Source organism: Cavia porcellus, unplaced genomic scaffold, assembly GCF_034190915.1.
Source record: "Cavia porcellus strain 051 isolate PalLab524CR breed Dunkin Hartley unplaced genomic scaffold, mCavPor4.1 scaffold_8, whole genome shotgun sequence".
Lineage (NCBI taxonomy): Eukaryota > Metazoa > Chordata > Mammalia > Rodentia > Caviidae > Cavia > Cavia porcellus.
The window spans coordinates 40,286,633-40,313,298 of record NW_026947491.1 but is presented as its reverse complement, the minus strand read 5'-3'; the positions used below and the strand labels follow the sequence as shown (position 1 = coordinate 40,313,298).

Here is a 26,666-nt window from a genome sequence, read left to right as displayed (position 1 = left end):
CCTCTCCAGCTTTCTCCTCAAAATAAAATCTTTCACTTTTGCAATTTTGAGGCCACTAAGGGTGGTGGCCTGCTGCTTCTTGTGATGCCCTCAGGCCACCTTCTTTATTTTCCTATTCCTTCTCAACAATCAAGATCTCCTCTGTCCTATCTTTGCAGTCCACAGTTTTACTGGGGCTTTCTTTCTGGCTAAACTCACAAGGTTTTAATCATCCTGTTGTGTTCTTTGCTCTTGATTCTCAACATAGATCTGGCTAAAAGCCTCCAACAGCAGCCATGCCACAGCCTCAACATTTGACTGCCTTGAAATTTTTCAAATTAGTCCACCACCCTTAATGTCAGTCTCAGATAAAGTCTCTGGACACAAGCAAAGGGCAGACAACTTTTTACCAAGCCATAACATACATGGTCTGGAGTCCAGTAGCCAATGCAGTCCTTTCCCCCAGTAGAAACCTCCCAAGCCTGGTCTTTACCAGTAGGATTTCTATCAGCCTTCTGGGCTTCTAAGTTCTGACCAGAATCTCCCATTACAGCCTAAGGTGTTCCAGCTCTGTTTCAGATGACACCTCCAAACTCTTCCCATCAGGTACTCCCCAAAGTGGAAGGGTGTTTAAAGAATGTTTCTCTTGGGCTGGAGATTTAGCTCAGCGGCATAAACACCTGCCTTGCAAGCAGGCGGTTGTGAGTTGGATCCCCCTTACCGATTTAAAAAAAAAATGTTTCTCTTTCTGGTATCATTGGGCGTAGGCCATTACGCCCAGGGATGCTGTATACCTTGTTAGAAATAGTCAGGTAGCTGGATATTGGAAGGAATGTGCATAATGTATAACCTTAGACCCATTTTGTTCTGCGGGATTGCTAACTACCAGCCTAACAGTGGTGAACAGCCAGTTGAGGTTTAAGAGTGCTCTGCACTAAATGAAAGGCTCACCAAAGAACACTAAAATCTTTTTATATAAAAAGAAAGTCAAATATTAATGCTGAGATCTTCTGGTCTCTGATTTACCTTCAGAGTAGAAATGGTGAGGAAACAGCTACCTAGGATCACGGGCAGCAGGAAAAGATGCCAAAAAGTAAGCTACAATCAGGAATGGAAAAACATCCACAGTACATATCCAGCCCGCCTTCCCAGCCGCCTATTCTCCTAGAGCTGGAGTAGTTGACAGACAGCTCGTCTCGGCCTTTCCAGCCTCTCATTTTCTCGCAGTTAGCCCTCCTAGACGCTGTAAGTACGGATCTCGGCCAATGGTGATACGCCTCCGTAGAGCAGCAGCCAATCATTGGCGAGGGGCTCGGAGAAATGCTGGGTAGAGTTAGGCACTGCTGCAGTTGCCATAAGTGGCCTGGCTACGCTGCGAGGCGGAGCGCGGCGGTAGCGGTAAGATGGCGGGCGGCGTCTCTTTTTTGTTGTATTTGCAGTTAGGTTGTTGTTTCGCCGTTTTTTCTCAGCCCAGAGCAGTAAATCTGCCTCAAACAGCGTCAGAATCACTGTGCTTCCTACAGGCTTCTGGAAGCAGGCTGGGTTCTTTGGTGCCTGTAGCTTTGGGACAAAATGGCGCTTGCGCGGCTCCCGAGGTCGGGCGGGGCCGAGCTCTGAGCCCTGAGCTTTGAGTCCTGAGCTGAGGCTGGCGGGGACAAAGGCGGCGCGCGGGGAGCGGGGAGCGGGGAGCGGGCAGCGGGGCGCAGCGGCCGCGCCGCGTGGGGCCAGCTCGCCCGGTTGTCATCCTGGCGAGTGCTGAAGATTCGGCGGACACTGAGGGAGGCAGAGGTTAAAAGGACGCTCTCTCGACTGTTCGGGGGGCCTTGGAGGGCGGCGGGGAGCTAGGAGAGTACCCTGAGGGATCCTATCTGTCGCTCCTTTAGAAACTGCCAGAAGTCTGTTCGGATATCGTGGGCATTTTGGTCTTTTGTGTCACCCTCTTAGGTTTTGGTATGAACAGAATTCGGATTCACGTCCTGCCAACCAACCGGGGGAGGATTACGCCAGTGCCCAGGTCGCAGGAGCCCTTGTCTTGTTCATTCACTCATCGCCCATGCTCTCAGCCTCGTCTGGAAGGACAGGAATTCTGCATTAAGCATATCCTCGAAGACAAGAATGCGCCCTTCAAGCAGTGTAGTTATATATCCACGAAGAATGGAAAAAGATGTCCCAGTGCTGCCCCAAAGCCAGAAAAGAAAGATAGGTATATGTAATTTGTTTTAGTTGAAGTTTAAGTTTGTGTTGGAGATTGAACTCAGGACCCACCCGCAGCCCTCTGTTGTTTTAAGGTGATGGGCGATGTGTTGTGATGTGGGTTTGGGGTATAACTGCCTTTTGGGTTACAGGCTTGTAAAATTTGAGGTGTGGGCATGTCTCATGGGAAGGAACGTTAAAGTACTGAAAACTGAAAGGGCGCCTCGCTTAGGGTGGTTCCTTTCCTTGTATCTTTTATCTGTAAGGTGAAGGGTTTCTCTTACTGCTGGGTGGTAGCTCTTTTGGTTGTCTATGTGTCTTGTTAAATGGTATACAAAATTGTGTATATATGTATGTATTTTGGACGATACATAATGCCTTTTTTTTGGTACTGGGAATTGAACTGACCACCTCGTGCTTGCCAGGTAGGCACAGGATATACAGTTTCATGTACACAAAGGTATCCTTTCAGAAGCATAACTTTTCTAGATAATTTTGCATGTATTATGTAGTTTAAAACTGTATGCAGTATCTTACTACCTACAATGGATTGATACTAAAATGTGCTTTCCAGAATTCTGAAAAATGGAAGTGGCTTTCTGATTTGTTATGAGATAATGTCAACATTTTTATAGTTGGAATGTTTTGTTTGATGGTGAAGTATTAGATTAAACTACTTGCATTTTCATTTTAATAATGCCAAATGTGGGTTTAGCTACCACGCGTGATGTCCAACCCAAGGCTATGCACAAGAAAACAACCAAATAAGTGACCGGTGGGCCAGTTAAATTCCTTGGATTTAACTAGCTTTTTTTTTTTGTCTTTTTCCTTTTTTTCGGTACCAAGGATCGAACTCATGACTGCCTGCTTGCAAGGCAGGCGCTTATGCCACTGACCTAAATCCCCAGCCCCTTAACTGGCTTTTTTAGGAGTTAATAGTCATTTTGATTTTGGAAGTGATCTAAAGATCAGTGACTAAGAAGATCATTGAACTCTTTCAAGAAGAAGCCTATAAAATATTAATATTTTGTCTCCTTAGTGTGTCCTTCTGTGCTGAACATGCCCGTAGGAATGCCTTAGCAGTTCATGCTCAGATGAAGAAGACCAGCCCAGGGCCTATGGGTGAAACACTGTTGTGTCAGCTGAGTTCATATGCTAAGACGGAAGTGGGCTCTCAGACTCCAGAAAGTATCCGTAGTGAAGCCAGTCGAATACTGGGTAAGGATCTTTCCTAGAATTAAAAAAAAGAAAAAAAAAAAAAAAAAGACTTAAAAAGAACTTGTTTTGGTCCAGTCCTGTGCCTGGAACATATCTGGCAATACTGTTAATTTATGGGGCATTTGGTGAGAATTCTAGGATTGCTATATTCAGTTCTTTGAAATCTGAAATAGAGTTTACTTAGGTCACTCTCCTGAGCTGGTGACTTTTTCTGTGTTAAAGATTTTAAATTTAAGATTTGGGTTGATCTGTTAAGTAACCTAGCTGTGTGGTGGAGTTACAGAGGTGGGAAGTCTTAATAGCTGCTCTCCCTTCCTTGCCTCAGATGAAGACAGCTGGAGTGATGGGGACCAGGAACCCATTACTGTGGATCAGACATGGAGAGGTGACCCTGACAGTGAAGCTGATAGCATAGACAGTGATCAAGAAGATCCCCTGAAGTAAGTCGTAACTCCACATAAAGCATTTGCGTATTTTATGTAGTTAGCGTGTGGAATGTGATGTAGAGTATTAACTAAGGAGGGTTGAAGGTGGTAGTGTAGCTATTTGTGAGCTGTAACAGTTTCTGTGTATCTGAGTGTTCAGGGTTCATCATGCCATCTCTCTTGAAGGCAGGATTTTATTTTTTTATTTTTGTGGTACTGGGTTTGAAGGGCCTTTACCCTGAGCTGCACCCCCAGCCCCTCCTCTTTAAAATTGAGACCAGGTTTGGCTGAGTCCATAAGTTGCCCAGGCTAGCCTCAAACTTGCCATTTTCCTGCCTCAAATGTGCCAGAGTGCTGGGATTACAGGTGGGCAACACCATGCCTGGCAGATTTGTTTTTATTTTCTTCTTTTTTTTTGGGTAGAATTCTTGTAATTTTGAAAAAAACGTTTGAACACTAAATCTTAGATATGAAAAGGTATAAGGGAGAAAAGTGAGATGTTTTTGAACACGAGGTTGGAGGTGATGAGAAATAGCCTGGTTAGAGTTGAGAAAATGGATGTGAGTGCTTGTTCTAAATCTCAGGAATAGTGAGGTACTGGAGTAACTACTTGTTTTAGAAAGTGTTATGTTTATGGTTTTCAAAGAAAAGTAAAGAAATGTTCAACAGTTTGCTTTCATGCATAAGGGGGAAACTGAAGCTTCGGCACTGTGGCACATGCTGAACACTCTGGCAGGCTGAGGCAGGATTGCAAGTTTGTGCCCTATCTGGGCAACTTACCAAGACCCTGTCTCCAAAAAAAGACTGAGGATTTACTTTGGGTTTTTATTTTGGAGGAAGGAAAGAAGAAGAAACTGACTTAGAAATCCAGATGTGAGTAATTATCTTAATGATATCTTTTTTTGGGGGAGGGGTCTTTTTAAGACAGGGTCTCATTATGCATTTCAGGGTGGCCTTGGCTCACTTTGAAGCTGAGGCTGGTCTCGAATTTGTAACAATCCTGCTGCCTCAGCCTCCCGAATGCTGGGGTGACAGGCATGTGCCACCATGCTCGGCTCTTAATTATATTTTACTAAGGTCGTCCTCTTCACTAATCTGTGATAAGCTTTGGAGATACAGAGGCATTAAAAGCATTGCTACTCCAAAATCTCATATTTATATGTTTCATGACTTGACTTTAGCTCTTTTTTAATTGCAGTGCTGGAGATTGAACCTAAGGCCTTGTGCGTGCTAGGCAAGCATTGTACTATTGGCTACATCTATAGCTGTGAATTTTTTCTATATTGGGGACCCCCCTTGTGACTTCTGCCTCTTTAACACTTCCAGCTGATAGTTTAGGTAGAAGTACTTTAGATAGTGAGAGGGGTTATGAAATCTAGACTTGACCAATAGGCTTTTTAAAAAAAATTTACTAGTGTTTGAACCTAGGGCTTTACACACACTGAGCTATATTACCAGCCCCTTTCACTTATTTTTGGGGGAAGACAAGGTATGTTCATGTAGTACAGAGTGGCCTTGAATTTAATTTGTAGCCCACTTGGCCTCAAACCTTCTTAGTCATCCTACTTAAAATATCTGGAGTGCTGGGATTACAAATATGTGCCGACACACCAAGCTGGGCTGTGTTTTTTGAGCAAAATGATTTTATTTGTTTTATATACTGAGTTATTTGAAAAAAGTTGGGCAGACTTGCTCAGTCCCAGTGAATTTACAGCTAATTTGTTTTTGTTTTCTGAGATAGTCTCACTATGTAGTACAGGTTGGCCTTAAACTCATGGTGATCTGTCTGCCTCAGCCTCACAAATGCTAGGATTATAGGCGTGCACCACCATAACTGGCCCTTCACAGTTAATTTTTCAAAGAAGGTAGAAAACTGAGTGAAGTGGTGATTGCTTACAATCCTAGCAACAGAGAGGCTGAGGCAGAAAGATCATAGTAAATTTCAGGTCAGTCTAGACAATTGATTAAATCCTGTCTCTGAGGGATAGAGATGCAGCTCAGTCAAAAGAGTGCCCTTGGGTTCATTCTCTAGTATCACAAAATAAAAAAGTATAATTTTCGGGTTTAGTACTAATTTAGATTATAATTTGTTAATTTTTAAACAAGTAATACAGAAATACGAAACTTAAGATATGTTTCTAGTTTCCTTTTTTTTTTTGTTTTTTTGAGACAGAGTCTTGCTTTAGTGCAGGCTGGCCTTGAACTCATTATGTAGCCCAGGCCAGCCTCCAACTCTCAGTGATCCTACTGCCTCAGCCTTCTGAGTGCTGGGAGTACAGGTATGCACCATCATTCCCAGCTCTAGCTTGTTTTTTTTGCTCATAGGATCAAAGACAAATTGAACCTAAAATTTTTGAACAATTTGAATGCTAAAATGCTGTATGAAAGTGTTCTTGTGCTTTAAAATGATTGTTTCTGTTTCTACTGACTGCTTGTTAAATAACAGCTGGGGGCTGAATTTCTATACTTTTCTACTTTTTTTTGATTTGTTGTTTTTGAAATGGTCTCACTATGCCATTCAGGCTGGTCTTGAACTCTTTTATGTAGCTCAGGTTGGTCTCAAACTCATGGTGATCTTTTTGCCTCAGCCTCCCAAGTGTTGGGATTAAAGGCAAGTGTCACCTCACCGAGCTACTGTTCTACTTTTAAACTTGGATTTTATTTTTGTGTTTTCTTATGCTTTGCTCAATCTTGTTATTTTTTTGAATCTTTTATTCTAGACATGCTGGTGTCTACACAGCAGAAGAAGTGGCCCTGATTATGCGAGAGAAATTAATTCGTTTGCAGTCTTTGTACATTGATCAGTTTAAACGACTTCAGCATCTGCTCAAGGAGAAGAAGCGCCGGTACTTACATAACCGCAAAGTGGAACATGAGGCTTTAGGCAAGTTTTATGCAGTTGAACTGCCTGTTTTACAGCCAGAGATTTCTCTGTTAACGTTGGAGTGGCTTCTTCTTGATGGTTTGGTGGCAAATTATATGTTGACTTTTGTATCTGTCTAGGCAGCAGTCTCCTGACTGGCCCAGAGGGACTTTTAGCTAAAGAACGAGAAAATTTAAAGCGATTAAAATGTCTCCGGCGATATCGCCAGCGCTATGGAGTGGAGGCCTTACTACACAGGCAACTGAAGGAACGCAGAATGCTGGCCACAGATGGTGGTGCCCAGCAGGTAACTGATTCGTGTACTCTTTAGGGATATATGCATTTTATTTATCAAATTATTAAATTGTTAAAACACTGTTCAATCCTGGCTGTGAAATCTAACTCAATGGGGCTTCAGCAAAAGCAGTTAGCTGGAAGTCAGGAGATATGTTCTAGTCTCCTGTTGACCAGCCTGGGCCTGCACAGATAGCTTGAGTTTTCTGGGTCTCATATTTAAATTGGGATGTTTAGGGATGGATTTCTAAGTTTTTTGGTTCAGGTATTTATCACTTAAGACACAGGCATGACCAGGTGTGGTGGTGCACATCTGTAATCCCAGGAAGGTTGCCGCAGAAGGATTGCCATGTGTTTGAGGTGACCCTGGGCTACATAGTTAGTTTAAGGCCAACCTGAAGTACTTCACAGTGAGATCTTATCTCAAAAAACCAAAAATAGTAAAACAAACTGATAGGGGCACAAGTTAAGCTTAAGCTTAAGTTAAGCTTAAGTTGTTTGAGAGTCTTGTTTTATGTTTTTCGTTTTGAAGCTCCATATAAAGTTACAGTTTTTAAAGATTCTGCTACTAAAACACAAATTAGTTTGAAAAAATGTTAAACTATACAGTAGTACCTCATCCCTTAAGGATATGTTTGAAGACCCCGGTAGAGGTCAGCCTGGAACTACAGGTATTATTGGATCCTGTGTACAGTCTTTTCCTGTATGTTCAAGGCATAATCAAATAATACAATGAAGGTCTAATTTTTAATAAAAGTGTATTATAGTGAAAGATGTGTTATCATTTATAGATGCCCCTCAAAATACTTCCCCTCTTGGCTTCCCCACTCAGCAATGTATTCAGGACCTCTGCTATATCTCAGCAGCTATTATTACCCAACAGATTTTCCTACTCTTTTTTTTTTGGTCTTTTTCCTTTTTATCGGTACCGGGGAATTGAACTCACGAGTGCCTGCTTGCAAGGCAGGCACTTATGCCGCTGAGCTAAATCCCCAGCCCAGATTTTCCTACTCTTAAAAATTTCCCTTTTGAACACACCCCATCATTACTGCTTTCTGAAGCAGTTGGAAAAGTGTTCTTTCATATCTGTAGTTGAGCTTTTATAGTTATCTGGATGTCCTGAATTGAATCACATGTTTACTCTTCATGGTCATTTTGACTTTGGGGAAGAGTCTATACGTTATATATAGTCTATATGTTATGTATGAGGTGCCAGATCTGGGTAAAGTGGATGAAGACACAATATATTGTTTTTACTATGAGCCTGCCTTTCCCTTGGAAGGTACTTCCCAGCCACATTCACCATATTTTTAATTGCTTCTCAGAAAGACACTCACTGAAGGGGAGTCCTAGAACTGCTTCAAAAAGAGACAAGAATGGTGGGATAAGTGTGTTCAAAGCAAAGGGAGTATTTTGAATATTCAATATGTCCTTTACTATGATTTATTTATTTTTTGGTACTGAAAATTGAACTCAGTACCTAGTGCTTATAAGGCAGGCACTGTGCCACTGAGCTGTATCACCTGCCCATTAAATTAAAAAAAATTTTATTAGTATATGTTTCAGTACATAATGATTACTTTCATTGTAAGTTTTAAAAATTTAAGTATTGTTTATTTTGTTCACCTGTAAAGTACCTGGGATAATGATAGTTTAGAAATTTGGCACAATGATTAACAATAATTATAGAACAATTCTGACAATATAATGTAACAAAAGTTGCTTAAAATTAGTTAATTCTTTATATCTATAGTTTTCCACTTAATATTTTTAATCAAGACTGACTAAAAGCAACTGAAACCTCACATAAGGGGAGGACTGCAGTACATACACTTGTGTACAGGGAGAGATATAGCTGTGACGAAAGTTAACTCTTCATATGTGAGATTTTATATTTTACTTTTTTGCATAATGATGAATCAGTTTGTTAAATGTTATTTTTTTCTCTAGCCTTTAGATACACTTTTTGTGTATACCTTAATTGTTCTCATTACAGTTGGTTGGTTATGCTTTTTGTGGGTTTGTTTTATCTGTTTTCTCCTTTTCAGGCCCATACCACTCGTTCCAGTCAGAGGTGCTTGGCCTTTGTGGATGATGTTCGTTGTTCCAATCAGTCTCTTCCAATGACCAGACACTGCCTTACTCGTATCTTTTTTAAACTGCTAGTTTAGTCTCTTGCTTTGCTAGTTATATGAGGGCTAGTGGGAATCTGTGCACATTTGCTTAATTGAAGGTCTTGGTTTTCCTTTGGCCTTGAATCAAGGCCAGCATTTTTTTGTACCGGGGATTGAATTCACAACCCTGCACTTGCCAGGCAGGCACTTTGGCCACTGAGCTAAATCCCTGGCAGCCAGCCGTTTTTTGAAGTTGTTAGTTTCAAGCAAGAGCCTAAAGTGATATCTTTTTATGGTCTGTTGGCCATTTCAGAACTTTAGAAATGTAATGGTCAGCCAGGCGTGGTGGCTCACGCCTGTAATCCCAATACTCGGGAGGCTGAGGCAGGAGGATTGTTACAAGTTCAAGACCAGCCTGGACTACAAAGTGAGCTCAAGGCCAGCCTGAACTGCATAGCGAGACCCTATCTCAAAAAGACCAAAAAAAAAAAAAAATGATGGTCAATTCATTAGAAAGACACAACCACTAAAAAAGGTAAATTTTAAGCCAAATATGGTGATGCAAGTCTTGTAATCCTAGCACTTGGGAGGCTGAAGCATGAGGATGGCTGTGAGTTCAAGGCCAACCTGCACTAGTTAGGAACATCTTGTCTCAAAGAAACAAAAACCAAAAACAGACAAACAAATCCAAAAAGGAACTGCTGCAAGTTTGGACCAGGCTGAGCTGTGTAGTTAGTTCAGGGCCAGCTTGAGTAGATAGCAAGACCTTTTCTCAAATTTAAATTTATTTAAAAAAAGAAATATTACAACTATAGATTAAAATTTTGTTTCCTTGTTTATTTAGAGTGAGATAAGCACTTTTTACCACTTGTCCACAGATAGCATTTATCTTCAGTTTCTAATTATTTGCACAAACGTTTTATATATTAAGGAGCATAATCGTTTACTAGACGTCTGTTACAACAGTTAACAAGTTGCTAAAATATTTAATAAACTGAATTGAAAAATCAATTTTTTGGTCAAAAGACCAAGGTCTTCCAGCTGGCCTGGTGGTAAACACACCTGTAATTGCAGCACTCCGGAGGCAGAAGGAATGCTGAGTTTGAGGCCAGCCTGGGCTACATACTGAGACTTTGTCTCAGAAAACAAACAAAAAAATAATAAAAAATTAAATAATAAATAGATTTTCACTTAAAAATCAAATTCTTTTTTTTTTTTTTTTCTTTTCTTTTTGAGACAGGGTCTTGCTATGTGGTTCAGGCTGGCCTTGGGCTCTCTTTGTAGCCCAGGCTGGTTTTGAATTTGCAATGATCCACCTACGTCAGCCTCCCAATGCTAGGATTACAGGAGTATGCTACCATGCAGGGCTAAGGTTTTGTTTTTATTAAAGAAAAAAATTATTTTTTGAGACAGACTCACATGTTGACTAGGCTTACCTTAGACTCTTGGGCTCAAGTGATCTTCAGCTTCCTGAGTAGCTGGGCCTACAGGCACATGCCACCATACATGGCAAAGGAAATTCACTTTCATTTCCAAGTATTTGGTATCTCTTGCCAGACAAATCTAGCAAATTTTGTGTTTCTTGTAAAAGTGAATATTTAACAAGTGTGTATAGTGTAAAAATGAATTTTTAACTGTGATAAGGATGCACTGTCAAGATCCATTAAACACCATGAAAAGTGTTGTAGTCTAATGTAAATATGGTCCCATAGGAGACTTTAGAAGATGATTTAAAGGCAGTATTTTTAATTTTTAATTTTTATTTTTTTGTGCTTTTGAGACCATCTCAGTGCAGTTCTGGCTGGCCTAAAATTTGCAGTGATCCTACTGCCTCAGACTCCCAAGTGGTGGGATTACATGTGGGCACTGCCACGCCTAGCTAAAGGCATATTTATTGAAAGGAACAAAAGCATCCCATTTTTGGAAACAGTTTGTATGTTGAAATTTAAAATACTAACTGACCATACAATAGGATACTGCTAGAATGACAGCAGCATCTCTCACAATGATTTTTTTTGTTAATGAGTTAACAGTGCTAAAATTTTAACAGGATTAAGGAATCTAGAGAGAAGTACTCTATGGACTATTACAAAGCATTGTTTGATAGGTAAATACATCTGTGAGGTTTTATTTTGAGAAGATTATGAATTGCAGACCATATTTTTAATATTCTAACCAGGGACAGCTTTAAGATGTTTAATGATTGAGCTGAGCATAGTGGCACACACCTGTAGTGCCCACTCAGACTGAGGCTGGAGGATCACCATGAGTTTGAGGCCAGTCTGAACTGCATAGCAGAAACTTCTCTAAACCCTTCTCCCCTCCAAAAATTTAGAGAATAGTGAAGTAAATTTTGGCAGATAATTTGGGGTATTTTTAGGCATTAAATATTTGAATATACATGGATGATAATGTGACTGACAAAAATGAGATACAAATTTTTTTTGGATACAAACTTTTGGTAGCCTAAATTTAACTACGTGGAACTAAATACTGGGAGAGAATGTAACATGGTATTTTTACATGGAGAGAATATGATACCTTTTTTTTACTTTATACTTCTTTCACTGTACTAAGGACTTCAGTATTTCTTAAAACGCTGTACTCATAGTATGCTAGAATATATTTTAAAAAGCATAGTTGATGATAAAATGTATTTAAAGAGGTGAAGGGAATTATTTTTTTGCATTTATGGTCTTTTCCTTTCTATTCCATAGCTGCTTAAGTTACTTACCCTTCCTTAAGTCCGTACCCCAGAGAAAGATTCGACTGCCATTGGTGACCTGTTAACTCTTTACTCTGGTCTAATGGAGACAACACTGGACTGAAAGTGAAGGATCCAAACTCTAGTTGTAGGTCAACCATTCCCTTTTCATCTCTGTTGTCCCCATATGAAAGGAAAAGGGGGTGGAAGAGGATGGGAGAGGAGTTTTTAAGCTCTCATGATATTATACAAGAGACTTGTAAAAGTCCTTTGAGTTCTACGAAAATAATTGTTTGAACATTTAATGGATGAAAGTTGTAAATGTTAATTAAATATTCTTGAGCTTCTTAGGTACATTATTTAGCTTTTCTTAAAATGTCAGATTATTCCATTAATGTTTATTTAGCATATTTTTGATCATTCAATAAATATTTGTACTATCTGCAGCAAGTTCTCAGGTGATGCCCCTTTTCTTCTATTTGGTGATGTGGGAGAAAATTTTGGTTCTCGTAACTTAACTCAAGGCAGGAGATGGGGATGTTACTGACAGTAGATATAGGGCTCTACTGTATCTGTTAAATGTTCTAGCTTTTAACAATTACAATCTATACTAGGTGTTTTAATTTTTTTAAGACTAATATTTAATGTGAGAGCCAGATGTGGTGATACATGCCTGTAATCCCAGCACATAGGAGACTGAGGCACCAGGAGGATTGCTTTCAGACCAGACATAGTTCAAAATCAGCCTGGATTACATAGTGAGACCTTGTCTCAAAATTTAAAAAAAAAGTTGAGAAATTATGCATAATTTCTTTATAATCCTAGTATAATTTGTTTTAAAAATATTGTAGTTGGGCTGGGGATTTAGCTGAGTAGCTTAAGTGCCTGCCTGGCAAGTGCAAGGTCGGAAGTTCAATCCCTGGAACCAAAACAAAAATTTTTAGCTTTTAGTTTAAAAAAGGGGTCAAGTTTAACCCTTATCAATCAGCAAAATAACCATCTAGTTTGCAAGTTAGGTAAGGTGGCACTTGTCTGTAATCCCACCATTCTAGGAAGATCAGAAGTTTTGAGTCCCCCTGGGCAATTTAGTGACTTCCTGAGAACCTGTCTTGAGAGAGACAGACTTAAGATAGTTTAACAAAATGTTATTTTATAAAGTAATTTGAAATTTGATCTAAAACAAATTAGTGACCTAATCACGTACATACTGGGATGTAAAATTTTTTCATCCTGTGGAGCTTCTTTGCCAAGTTGAAAATATTGTTTCTACCCCAGCAGAAGTTGCTGTAAGAGTCATTGTTTTCCATGGGCCCTCATAAGCAAAATTGTCTTTTTTCTTTAGGTTTGTGTACCAGGACTCTCCTCTACCATCCTCTTGGGATGGGGGTTGGGGTGGAGGAAGGCATCAAAACTTTATTCCTTGTCAGGATATGATACTTGGCTAGGGGTTTAGTTCAGCTGCACAAGTGCCTGTCTGGCAAGCACAAGGTCACAAGTTCGATCTGCAGTATCAAAAAAAAAAAAAAAAGATATGATGTTTAGTGAATGTCAGGTTGTATTTTTCCCAGGATCGTGTATTTGTCATGTTACAAGAACAAAATCTAGGAAATTTTTGCGAATGTAGCCAGGCTTCTGCAAACTATTTGTGTTTGCTGTAATTTATGTCTTCTGAGTATGCGCCCCAGCGGTTTTTATTTTGGTACCAGGGATCAAACTCATGACCTTGTGCTTGCCAGGCAGGCACTTAAGCCACTGAGCTAAATCCCTGGCCCCTTCTAACTATGTGTATGTTTGTTCCTAGTAGTGCTATTGCTGCTTGCTTAGTGTTGTCATAGGGAGAACAGGAAAAGCAGGTTGAGGACCAGTTTTATTACTTTCTTTTTAATTAAATGAACTTTTTAAATTAGTACATGTTTGTAATAGGAAATGAGTATATTCATGGGGAGTAGATACATAACAGATATTACATCTTCATTCTTTTATTTCTCATTCACTTCCATTGAGGGATTAGTTTTAAATTATTGGTAGAGCCAGATTTAGAATGCTCCGAAATGGTACTGACAGTTTTGAGAACTGCCAGTTGTGGCATGCACCTGTAAGCTCAGATTGATGATTCTTGAGACTGAGTTAGGAGGATCACTGAGTTCCTGGCCAGTCTGAACTACAAAGTGGGACCCTGTTTCAAAAACAAAATTGCCAGATACCCTGGCTCATGCCTATAATCCTAGCTACTCGGGAAGCTGAGGCAGGAGGATTGGGATACAAAGTGAGCTCGTGGCCAGGCTGAACTGTGAAGCAAGACTCTGTCTCAAAAGGCCAAAAAAAATTTTTTTTTAAAAGGAGAAATATAAAAAACTAATATGTACGTTTCATTTTCTTTATGAGATGTTGTATTCACTGTATGCTTCTAGTTTTCATAGAGGGACCTATGCATTTTGTATTTCAGTAGAACCTGTTTTATTTTCCTTGACCATTTTTCTACAGATATTTGTCAGGATACGAATCAAGTTCTCTTCAAATGCTGCCAGGGATCTGAAGAGGTCCCCTGCAACAAAGCAGTTCCTGTAAGCCTTTCTGAGGATCCCTGCTGTCCACTGCATTTCCAGCTGCCTCCTCAGATGTATAAGCCCGAGCAGGTACTGTCTGTGCCAGACGATCTGGAAGCCGGCCCCATGGATCTGTACTTGAGTGCTGCTGAGCTCCAGCCCACTGAGAGTTTACCACTGGAGTTCAGTGATGTAAGTTAGAGAAGCTCTGCTCTCATTGGCCCTTGAGACAAGGCCATTGTTCATGGTGAGAATAGTCTTCTGTGATCAGGAGAATTGATAATAATTTCGAAGTGATATAGATGTATAGTTGTGTTTGTGTGTTAGCATGTTCATTTAGAGACTTTCTGGCCTACTTCCTATTTTTTTTTTAATATTTCCTATTTTTTAAATATATTTTTGGACTGTAATTCATTTAACATAAATTTTACCCTTTGCCTGGTGCTACTCTTTAATTTCGGAATATTTTTATCACCCCAGAAAGAAAGCCAGTGTTTCACCAGTCATGTCTCATTTTCTCCTTCCCTTCCTGAGCCCTTGTTAACTACTAGCATACTTTTTGTCTGTAAGTTTTGCCTATTTTGGCTTTTTAAAGTTTGCATAATGTTTTAAGGTTCATCTGTATTGTAGTGTGTCTTAATTACTTCATTCCTTTTTGTGGATGAATTTACTGTGTTGGCATACCTTTTTGGTACTCCTGAATTGAACACAGGGCCGTGCATGTGTTAGGCAAGCATTCTAGCTTTCAGCTACCCATAGCCCTTACATCACACTTTTTAAATCCACTTGATGTGTATATGAGCTGTTTTCCACTTTTTGCCCCTTAAGGAATATTCTGTTGTGAACATTTATATGCAAATTTTTGGATGGACATGTTTCTAATTCTCTAATTAGTTTTGAATACACTTAGAAGTGGGCTTATTTTTTAACCTACTAACGTTTTAATGAAAAAGCAAAATTGTTTCATACTAATACTTCTGAAACTGTCTGTAAGTTTCTACTGGTATGAATTTGTTACTTATAATAGAAAAGTATGTATATATGTATATGTGTATGTATATATATATATATATATACATACACATATACATATATACACATTTTTTCTTGGTAGTAGTGATTGAACCCAGGACCTTCTCAGGGAGCTATGTGCCCAGGCCTTTTTTATTTTTCTAAGTGTTACTTTTTTTTTTTCTTGAGATGGTTTCTCTATGTAGTCCATACTGGCCTTGAATTTATGTAACTTAGGCTGACCTTGAACTCATGTAGGATCCTCCAGTCTCCAGAGTGCTGGAATTACAGGCATATCTCACTATACTCAGCAAGTTTTTGCCTTACTAAGTTTGTTTTTGTTTGGTGGTGTTGGGGATTGAACCCAGGACTTCATGCATATTAGGCAAGTGGTCTATCGCTGACATATGTCCCTGACTACCATACTAGTGTTTATTTCTGTATACAGAGCATTCTTTTTGTTCCTTTTTTTTTTTTTGGAGCCAGGGTCTTGTTTTGTAGTTCAGGCTGGCCTTGAACTCACTGTGTAACCCAAGCTGGCCTCGAACTTGCTGCAATCCTTCTGCCTCAGCCTCGTCAGTGCTGAGATTATAAGTGTGTACCACCGTGACTGGCAAGAACATTTTCTTTCTTGGTTAAATACTAAGAAGTTAATTTTTTTTTTTTTACCTTGTGCTTTTTCAGCAGGAGCTGCATGTTCCTGTCTTTTTGTTCACCAGTTTAAAACAACCTCTGTTCTGTTCTGTGACCATCTGGTTCTTTCTGTTCACATAGTTAAGAGGTTTAGAAGACAATCTTTGGGGAGGTAGTTGTTGGGCACTTGAGGTTTTAAAAAAAATGCTTTCCTGGAGATAAAGAGTTGTGATTTGTTTCATTTGAACCCAAGGTCTTCATACTGAGCTGTACTACCCAGGTCAGCTTACTTTTTAAGTACTGGAAACTGAACTGAGAACCTTGCACTTGCCAGGTAGGTGCTGTGCCACTATGCCACTGAGCTGTATTTTTGGCTCACCTTTTTATTTTGAATACAGGGTCTTGCTTTGTAGCTGAGTCTGGGATTGAACACATGGTCCTTAACCTTGCAAAACTGGGATTAAGGGCACACCACCAGGTTTGGTTGGTGCTTCCTTTTTAAAGCCCTTTTCTTTGTTGCTTCAGGTCATAAACTCCTGAGTGTCTGTATAAGTGCCACCTTCTCTCCACTGTGGTCTAGAGAGCCATACATATATGCCAGTCCTATCTGCTGTCAGCTTGGAGCTGTACTCCTAGCTATGGTTGAGGTTTTTGATGTAAGGGAGAAACAGGAGTATATTTTAAGCCACCTCTCTATATTCTTCTCAGAGATTGAAGCCCTTGAAAGTGCTTGTGTGTCATTAATTCTGTTGCCCTTTTTTCCTATGATCTAGGGAAGCTCATGACCTTTGCTACTAGAGTTTGAGTTAAAAACAAATGATGGAGGGGGCCTTAAAGTTAAGGGTGCTATATGTGAGGTGCAGTCCTACTCCTTCCAGGCAGAGGCTGGATGTTGAGGTTCCTTTTTCAGTTTTATGGTGCACTTGAGCCAGGCTCCTGTTTTCTCAGTTGGTCAGGGTGTAGGAAGCTCATAACTGGCCTCTGACTTTGTTAAGGGAATTGATCTGCTCAATAGATGGTTATGTGGTGCATGTGTAGGCCAAGATAGAGCCAGGTGTCTCCCGTTTCTACCAGTTTACAGGTTTGTGTTATCACACCCAGTTGGTGTCTGCTTTATATTACCACTTGCTGATCTCTGATTCCTTTCCCCAGTTGCAGTTCTTATAAAAGGTGGCACTTGTATATGTGAGAAGAGCCTTTCATATACCTCTTACTGAAAAATTCCCATTCTATTCTTTTTTTAAATTGTCATTTTGAGACTTGGGTGGTTTTCATTTCATTGCTTTTTATTTTATGTTTTGGTTTTTCAAGCTGGGATCTTGCTGTATAGTGCACTTGAACTCACTATGTAATCCTGGCTGGCCTTGAACTCCTGACGATCCTTTTTCTCCCAGGTCCTGGTAACAGTATATTACTTTACTTTTTCTTTTTTTGTCTTTTAAGACAGGGTTTCTCTATGCAGTTCAGGCTGGTCTTGATTGAGCTTACTGTGTAGCCCAGGCTGGTTTCAAATTTGGAATGATCCTCCTGCCTCAATCTCCTCACTGCTGGGATTAGAGGTGTGTGCTACCACACCTGGCCCAGTATTCTACTTTTAATGACTTTTTCTAGGAATTTGCTTTTTTAACCCACTGTACTGGGGTCTCTCTCTCTCTCTCTCTCTCTCTCTCTCTCTCTCTCTCTCTCTCTCCTGGTAACTCTTATTTTGCTCTTTAAAATTTTTTTTTAAACTTTTAAAAATTGATGCCAATTTTATAATGATTACCTTCATTGTAGGGAGTTGGTACATGTACATGACATTTCTTATTTTAAAAAACTTAACCCCTCTCTGCTTTATTTTTATTTAAAAAATTAAAAACTTTTGAGACAGGGTCTTGCTAATTATAGCTGGCATTGAATTCATGGTGATCCTCCTGTCTCAGCCTCCTGAGAACAGAGTTTACAGGTTTGTGTTATCATACCCAGTTGGTGTCTATTTTATATCAGTGGCAAGGAAAGGTTCTCAGTGCTTTTGGATTTTGTTTTATTTTTGAATGTTCTGCTAGGTAAAGAATGAAGGTGAGACCTGAGAATAGCTGTGAAGTGTGCTAAAAAATATGCCAACTTCGGCTTAATTCCCTTTATATTGCTGATAAAACTTTTCTCTTTCTTTCATAGGACTTGGATGTTGTAGGTGATGGTATGCAGTGCCCTCCTTCACCCTTGCTTTTTGATCCTTCACTAAGCCTTGAAGATCATTCAATCAAAGAAATTGCTGAAGGCCCAGTGGACATACTGGCAAGTGAAGAATAACGCTGTCTAGACTTCCCTTACTTAGTGACTTAGCCTGGCAGAGAGTTTCCTGCTGTCTAGCGTGTACTCCAGAAATTGGGGATGTCATCATGAGTAGAATATAGATACCTGCACTGGCATTCACATAATACCATATAAGAAAAGTACTTTTTTCACTTGGCATTCAACCTCCTGAATATAAATAAGTGTCCTCCCCTTCTTCTCCCCTTACTTGTCCCTCCCCTCGTCCCTTTTGTCTCTCCTTCTTTCCTTCCCTCCCTCCTTCCTTTCTTCCTGGGTTCATTTCTCAATGCTGCAAGGGTGGTGGTTTTCTGTTTCAAAATGTCCTTCTCCAGTTCTCCAGTTCTCCAGATGGGCCTTACACCATCTCATGTCCTCTGCTCTTAGTGTAGAACATTTGTTTAAATGACAGTTTGAGGCAAGGATTTTAGGTAAATTGTACCATTTAAGAGTTCTTCACTGGGATTGTTCTTATTGTAGAATAAGGACCAGAATGTGAAGGGTGGGGTGCTTATGGCCCTGACTGAAGACCAGCAGTTATATAATAGCTGTTGGTTTCAAGCAGAGGCCTATATGAATGACTTCCTGTGGTTTGTTGGCATCTCTGGAACCTCAGTAGAGAATGACTATTTCATTTGGAAGAAACAACTAACACTTCTTTCTCCCATTGGGAGAGCCTTAAGAATGCTATAACTAATTTAACTGTAAGGGGTAGGATAACAAAGTATTGGGAGAAACAGCCATCCAGAGTTCTTTTTAATTTCTACATTCGTCATCTTGTTGCTACCATAATAGGGGCTTTGGTAGGTCAGATTCATGCTTCAGACCATAGTGAATTTCTAACCCAGTGTGTTTATTCCTTTTCACAGGGCCAGATGCAAATGGCTGGAGATGGGTGCAGATCCCAGGGATCTCGAAATTCTGAGAAAGTCTGTGCACCATTGCCTCAAAGTGGATTGGCTACTGCAAATGGGAAGCGAGAACCCACTTCTGTCAGTTGACAGTTTGTTTTCCCTCTAAATAAAAGCTAAATTTGGGGAGAATGGGTCATTAGTGTCCAAAAGTTGTGGGTTTCTTTCCATCTTGGGCAAGGAGGAAAGGTAATCTTTATCTCTGGGATTGAGTGAATGTTTGGAACTTTGCCTAATGGGGAAGACATCTTTGGAGTGGCATTTCCTAAGTCATGGGCAAAAAATCCACATAGATGACTAGGTGGGGGCTGTGTTTAAGAATGGTGCCTTTGAAATATTGATTGGTTATCAGTGTCTGGTTATCTATCCAAAGGCCTGCATTTCAGCGTTTCGTTATCACATTCACTTAAGTCTGACCCCTTCTTAACTGAGTGCTTGACTTTTATCCTCTGAGAACTATCCCAGAGGACTGGGCCCTCCTTAACCATGTATCCTTTAATCTATGTAAATTTCTGTGGTGGGCTATCTTATGTAAGATACAGTACGAATTTATTGTATATAGTTTCTATTAAATGTTAATACTTGGAAATGTAAAAGAGTTGGCTGAATCAATTGCATGTTTGTGTTTAAGAGTGTCTGTAGGGAGTGGTCTCTGGGGAAAGGAAAATGGGACACTTTTTTTCAATATCAAGAGAATTTTTAGTAGCTCATTTTGGGTTGGAGGATAAGGTGGAAACCTACAAGAAGTAAATGAAGACAGGTCAGACTTCATTAAAGCCAACTAGTTGCAAAATTTATTTTTACCCTACACTCTGATTTCCCAACTCTCAATTTAATTTTTTCTTAAAATTTAATGGGTTGGTATAAACCTGGTTGTACTCTGAGGTAAAACAGATTGGAAGATTGCAAGTATGAGACCAGCCTGGGCAATTTAACAAGTTAGTATTGTGAAACCTTGTCTGAAAAAAAAACACCTCGGCATGTAACTCAGTATGAAGGCCCTGGATTTAGTCCCTAATACTGTAAAAACAAATTGATGCATAGTTAATCATATTAAAGTTATCTAGTGCTAGGGTTGTACATAAAACATACGGGCAAGTGGGATTTGATGCTGGGTCCTGAGGCTTAAATTATTTGTGGCACTGGGGTGGGATCCATGGCCTCATGGTAAATGCCCCACCACTAAGCTGCTTCCCCAGTCTGTTAGAATTTTTCGATGCTGAATCTTAGGACAGAGTTTAAAATACAAGCTCAGTTGGTGGGTGCTGAGACAGGATTGTTGTGAGTTCAGTATCCACCTGGGCTTTATGGTGAGTTCAATGCCATCCTGAACTGCAGAGTGAGATCCTGTCTCAAAAAGGTGTTGGGGGGAAAGTATGCTGGTAAATGATGCAGCCAAAAGATTTTTTTTTGTATAAATGGTGCACTGAAAGGAGCAGAAGTGTTTATACAGTTACACCATCATTTGAACTTTACAGTCAGAGGACAGTCCCACATGAAGGCCATTATCTTGCAGTGATGCTCCAGCTAGTGGTTTCCACTGCTCTTTTTAAAATTTTGTTCAAATCCAATGATGTTCTACCTTTGAGTTACACTCTAGCCTGTTTTCATTGGTTTTGGACAGCATCTCACTAAATTGCCTAGGCTAGTCTCCTGTTCTTCACTTTTCTCAAGTTAATTTATGGACTCAGTATTCTTAGGGAATTTAGGTGGGATAGATTTGAAGGAAAAGACCGTAAATTAACCAAGGAAATGCCAATATTGATCATAGTTTCAAGTGGGTCCCAGAAATTGCAGCCTTAAAAGCACAATTTTTAGTAATGATTTTCTTTGTCTTCTTATTTCTTCTATCTTACTTTGTTCCTGCTCCTGAATCGTTGATCCCTTATTCTTAGGAAGTGTAGAAATGTTGACGATCTTTCTTTTTGTAACTTGTAGACTGAGGAGAAGGGTTGATCTTGTCTAGTCAGGGATCAAAGTCTCAGCCTGACTGATCTAGAAGAGACGAAGATGCATTTTGTTTGATGAGCCATCTTTTGGTAGTGTGGGAAGAGGACAAAGATATTAGCAAGTTGTTGACCCTTAAGCTTTACTTTATAACCGTGTTAAATAGGGTCTGGAAATTAAAAGAAAATTATGAATAGTTGTGAAAAGGCTTTAAAAGGTTGTAAAAGACAAGATTAGGTAGCATTTGGCATAAACCTTTACTTTTTATTTTTTGGGAGATTTCAGTCAAAACTTGGGACCTTGTGCTTGCCAGGTAGGAACTTACGCCACTGAACTATATTCCCAGCCCCTGCCTTTTTTTCTTTTCTGTTTTTTTTTTTTTTTTTTTTTCTTGGTCTTTTTCTTTTTTATCGGTACCGGGGATCGAATTCACGACTGCCTGCTTGCAAGGCAGGCGCTTACGCCGCTGAGCTAAATCCCCAGCCCCGTGCCTTTTATTCTTAATATTAACCTCTTCATTTTGAGGTGTTTACCCAAATACGACAGTTGGAATTTAACAACAGACCCCTTTTACAGACTCCTTCCTGTTCTTAAATCTAATATTTATAACAGTGGTGAAGGAATGTATTAAAGATACCTATTGTTTATATATATATTTTATTTTTTCTTTTTGGTTTCTTGACACAGGGTCTTGCTTTGTAATTTAGGCTAGCCTTGAACCACTGTGTAACCTAGGATGGCATCAAACTTGCACTGGTTCTCCTATCTCAGGCTCTCAAGTGCTCAAGTGATTACAGGTATGTGCCACCATGTCCAGCTTAGATGTCTGTTTTTGTGACCATGTGGCCATTTATTTATTTATTTATTTACTGTAGGTCTTGTCTCTTCTGGACCTGAAGATCCTTTATAGTGATAGCTCTAGATAATATAAACAAAGCCTGAAGTAAGGAACAAAGTTTATACCACAAAGATAATGATTAGTAGCTAGATTCTATGTTGTTATTTTTATTTTATAGGCAAACCTATATAAGCTAAGCCCTTACTGGAAGGGTATGTGAAAATATACTGAAATCACATAATGTGTATATAGTATGAGAACACATTTTTGAAAGGGCTAGTGGGCCTTGAACCTAAGATTTTTTTTGCACTGTAGGTTAAGCTTGTAAGTGTAGCTGGAGTCTGCCGGTGGGGTGCAGTGTTAACCATCCTACCCCTTTTTTGTTGCCTTTTTGAGACAGTCTTACTTTGAAGCTTAGGCTAGCCTTGAACTCACTTTGTAGCTTAGGTTGGCATCAGATTTGCAGCAATCCTCCTGCCTCAGTCTCCTGAGTGCTGAAGTTAACAGGCATGCCCCACCACATGTGGCCTTGGGTCCCTTTTTTATATCTACACTAATTTTTGTTTAATATTGTTCTTACTCTAATTTTTAGAGTAAATCAGTGGACTGATTTATACTTTTTTATTGGGTGTTTAAGACCAAGTCAAAGTAAGACCTGTTTTAATCAAAATCAATCTATTTATATGTATATGTGTATATACACATACATATAGTATATTTTTTTGAAGATAGAGTATCACTATATAGTTGAGGGTATCCTTGAACTCACTATGTATGTAGTCCAGGTTGGCCTCAAACTTTTAAGGATCCTCCTGCCTCAGCCTCCCAAGTGCTGGGTTTATAAGGATGTGCCACCATATATGTTTCTTTTTCTTTCTTCCTTTTTTTTTTTTTCTTTTTGGTGATGGTGGGGATCGAACCCAGGGCCCTGTGCATGCAAGACAAGAACTCTACCACTGAGCACATCCCCAGCCCTATAGCCTAAGGTCAGGTCAGTTAGAGCTCTGTTTGGGTTACATTTGGGGCCCTAGTGCAGAGCCTCTCAGCTCTTCTAGTTTTTCTCAGTTGTGTCATTTGCCAGGATAGTTCATGGTTCCTGATCTGGCAAGTCTTAATGTTTGCTCTTAACTCTCATTTTAATACAGTGGACATTGGTTCACTTTTTTTTAAATTTTTATTTTAAAGAGATTAAGACAAAAGAGAACATAACAAAGCATATCAGAACAGAACAATGTAAGCAACACAGTATTTCATCACAAGACAACCCGTAATTAACAGTAGCTACCATAATGTCTCTTTCTTTGAAATAGTTGAGCATAGCTTCATATACCATAGTACCAAACATAACAAAACAGTATAAAACCATTCAAGAAAAGAAAATATTATAGGGCATTCAGAACCAAATAACAGAAAAAGGACAGTGGTTACTCTATTATTTTCCATAGAAAATTTGTTTATACTATCACACATAATAAAAATCTAATAAGATACAACATGATAGAACCAATGGAAACAAGAACAAAAGCATGGTAGGACTTCAGAGCAAGATGATATTAAATCAGCACTGGCTATTATAATGTCTTGTTTACTTCAAAATAGTTGTTCGTACCATCACAGATAATAAAATCAAAGCAGGATAAAACCATTCCAACTAATGAATGAAAACATAAGGCTTCAAAGCAATGTAATGGGGAATCATGAGTACCATAAACTATTATGTACTCAACATTTTTTACACTAGGGAGACTATACAGTATACATGTGAGTTTTATTTTGCTTATGAGTATGACCTCAAGTTGCATCCATTTATTTATAAATATCTCAATATGATCATTCTTTATAGCGAGTAGTACTCCATTGTATAAAAATACCACAATCTTTTTTTTTTTTTTTTTTTTTTTTTTTTTGTCTTTTCGTTTTTATCGGTACTGGGGATCAAACTCACGACCACCAGCTTGCAAGGCAAGTGCTTATGCTGCAGAGCTAAATCCCTAGCCCCTAAAATACAACAATCTTAGGGGCTGGGGTTTTAGCTCAGCGGCATGAGCGCCTGCCTTGCAAGCTAGCAGGCGATCGTGAGTTTGATCCCCGGTACCGATAAAAAGGAAAAAGACAAAAAAAAAAAAAAAAAAAAAACCCACAATTTTTTTTTATCCATTCCTCAGTTGTTGGACACTTATGTTGTTTACAAGATCTGCTATTACAAATTGTGCTGCTATAAAGATAGGTGCCCATATATAACTGTGATATGATGCTTTCAGTTTTGGGAATATGCCTAGAAGTGGAATAGCTGGGTCAAATGGGACTTCCAATCCCAGCTTTTTGAAGAATCTGCAGACTGACCTCCACAGTGGATGCCCCAGTCTACACTCCCATCAACAGTGCAGGAGAGTTCCTTTTTCCCCGCAGTGTCTCCAGCATTTGTTGCTGGTAGTTTTCTTGATCCTGGCCATTCTTTCAGGAGTGAGGTGGAATCTCAGTGTGGTTTTAATTTTTTTTTTTTTTTTGTCTTTTTCCTTTTTATCAGTACCGGGGATTGAACTCACGACTGCCTGCTTGCAAGGCAGGTGCTTATGCCGCTGAGCTAAATCCCCAGCCCCTTCAGTATGGTTTTAATTTGCATTTCTCTAATGACTAATGATGCTGAATATTTTTTCATGTATTTATTTGCCATTTGTATTTCTTCATCTGAGAGGTGTGTATTCATCTCAGATGCCCATTTTTGGATTGGGTCTTTGAATATCGGGGGTCTGAATTTTTAAAATTCTTTATATGCTTTAGACAGAAGTCCTTTGACGGACAGTTCACTAAGATTTATTCCCAGTTTGTGGGTTTTCTTTTCACTATGCTGGAGATTTCTTTTGACATGCAGAAACTTTTTAATAAGATGTGATCCCAGTTATTGATTCTGGGAAGTATTTCCCATGTGGTTTGATTCCTGTTCATGAATTTTCTCCTACTCCTATGTCTTCAAGATATTTATCCAATTTGTCTTCCAACAGATTTAGTGTTTCTGTTTTAATATTCAGATCTTTGGTCCATTTAGATTTTAGTTTAGCACATGGTGATAGGCGTGAGTCTAGTTTTAGTTTTCGGCATATGGAGAGCCAGTTTTTCCAGCACCATTTATTAAAGAGACTGTCGTTCTTCCAGTGAACATGTTTGGCCCCTTTATCAAACATAAGGTGATTGAATGTGTTTGTAGTTGTGGCTGTATCTTCTAATCTATTCCATTGATCTTCAGATCTGTTTTTATTCCAGTATCATGTTGATTTTATTAAGTAGCTTTGTAATATAACTTCAAGTCAGGGATTGTGATGCCTCCTGCCTTGCCTTTGCTGCTTAGAATTGCCTTTGCCATTCTAGGTCTTTTCTGGTTCCAGATGAATTTTAGGAGTGATTTTTCGAGTTCTATGAGGTATGTTGATGGTATTTTTATTGGGATTGCATTGAATTTGTATAACAGTTTTGGGAGAATGGCCATTTACACAATATTTATTCTTCCTATCCATGCACATGGGATGTCTTTCCATTTTGTGAGATCCTCTTTGATTTCTTTTTTCAGGGTATTATAATTTTCCCTGTATAGATATTTTACTTCTTTCATGAGATTAATTCCTAAGTATTTCATTTTTTTGGATGTTAGTATGAAGGGTGTGGTTTCTCTTATTTCTCTCTCAGTGATTTTGTTGTTAGTGTACAGAAATGCTATTGACTTTTGAGTATTGATTTTTTATCCAGCTACACTGCTGAATTTATTTATTATATCTAGGAGTCTTTCAATGGAGTTTTGGGGGTCTTCTATGTAGAGTATCATGTCATCGGCAAATAATGATAATTTAACTTCTTTTTTTCCTATCTTTACCCCTTTTATGTTTCTCTCTTGTGTAATTGCTCTGGCTATCATTTCCAGTACTGTGTTGAATAGGGGTAGTGATAAGGGACATCCTAAAGGCCTTCAGTTTTTGCCCATTTAGTATGATGCTGGCTGTTGGTTTGTCGTAGATGGCCTTTATCATATTGAGGTAGAGACCATCTATTCCAATTTTGTGTAAGGTTCTTATCATGAATGAATGTTGGACCTTATCAGAAGCTTTATCTCCATCTATAGAAATGATTATGTGATTGTTACTTTTGGCTTTATTGATATGGTGGATTACATTTATTGATTTACCTATGTTCAACCATCCCTGCATGCCTGGGATGAATCCAACTTGATTGTGGTGCATAATCTTCTTGATGATTTGCTGCATCCTATTCGCCAATATTTTATTGAGGAGTTTTGCATCTGTGTTCATTAGGGGGATTGGCCTGTCGTTCTTTTTAGTTGGATCTCTCTCAGATTTTGGTACTAGAGTAGTATTTGCTTCCAGGAATGACTTAGGAAGGATTGCTTCTCTTTCAATTTCATTGAGGAGCTTGAGGAGTGTAGGCATTAAGTCTTCTTTGTATTTATTGTAGAATTCTGCAGTGAATCCATCTGGGCCTGGGCTCTTTGTAGGTAAGGACTTAATTACATTTTCAATTTCATTAATAGAAATTGGGTTATTCAGCAGTTTTACATCTTCTTGACCCAGCTTTGGTACTTCATACGTTTCTAGGAATCTGTCCATTTCTTCTGTGTTATCAAACCTATGATAGTAGAGGTTTTTGAAATAGGCATTGATGATCTTCTGAATTTCCAAAGTCTTTAGTGAT

General features: G+C 39.2%; 1 protein-coding gene, 1 non-coding gene and 1 pseudogene across 7 annotated transcripts; all 3 read left to right on the top strand.

Moving 5' to 3' along the window:
* The first annotated feature begins 1,046 nt into the window (after positions 1 to 1,046).
* Positions 1,047 to 19,779, top strand: Kansl2 (KAT8 regulatory NSL complex subunit 2). 6 transcript variants are annotated; one of them, XM_063254653.1, is made up of 10 exons: positions 1,047 to 1,224; positions 1,924 to 2,182; positions 3,212 to 3,390; positions 3,716 to 3,830; positions 6,536 to 6,703; positions 6,823 to 6,985; positions 9,021 to 9,117; positions 14,275 to 14,528; positions 18,138 to 18,257; positions 19,142 to 19,779. In XM_063254653.1, the coding sequence occupies exons 2-10, from the start codon at positions 1,932 to 1,934 to the stop codon at positions 19,271 to 19,273; spliced, it is 1,479 nt and encodes a 492-aa protein (XP_063110723.1). In that variant the 5' UTR covers positions 1,047 to 1,224; positions 1,924 to 1,931; the 3' UTR covers positions 19,274 to 19,779. The 6 variants fall into 6 exon arrangements, with proteins under 6 accessions (XP_063110723.1, XP_063110724.1, XP_063110722.1 ...); XM_063254654.1 differs by lacking the exon at positions 1,047 to 1,224 and adding an exon at positions 1,265 to 1,377 and having other exon boundaries at positions 14,275 to 14,426; XM_063254652.1 differs by lacking the exon at positions 1,047 to 1,224 and adding an exon at positions 1,265 to 1,377.
* On the top strand, positions 9,316 to 9,442 carry LOC111753329 (small nucleolar RNA SNORA2/SNORA34 family; annotated as a pseudogene).
* Positions 18,786 to 18,922, top strand: LOC111753325 (small nucleolar RNA SNORA2/SNORA34 family). Its single transcript, XR_002788143.1, has one exon. It is a non-coding gene; the product is annotated as a small nucleolar RNA SNORA2/SNORA34 family (small nucleolar RNA).
* Positions 19,780 to 26,666: the final 6,887 nt, after the last annotated feature.

Bases quoted from the DNA above. Each gene is read 5' to 3' on its own strand.
- Kansl2 (XM_063254653.1), top strand. From the start codon at position 1,932: ATGAACAGAATTCGGATTCACGTCCTGCCAACCAACCGGGGGAGGATT. The intron at 3,391-3,715 runs GTAAGGATCTTT...TCCTTGCCTCAG, and splicing joins TGAAGCCAGTCGAATACTGG to ATGAAGACAGCTGGAGTGAT. The intron at 3,831-6,535 runs GTAAGTCGTAAC...CTTTTATTCTAG, and splicing joins GATCAAGAAGATCCCCTGAA to ACATGCTGGTGTCTACACAG.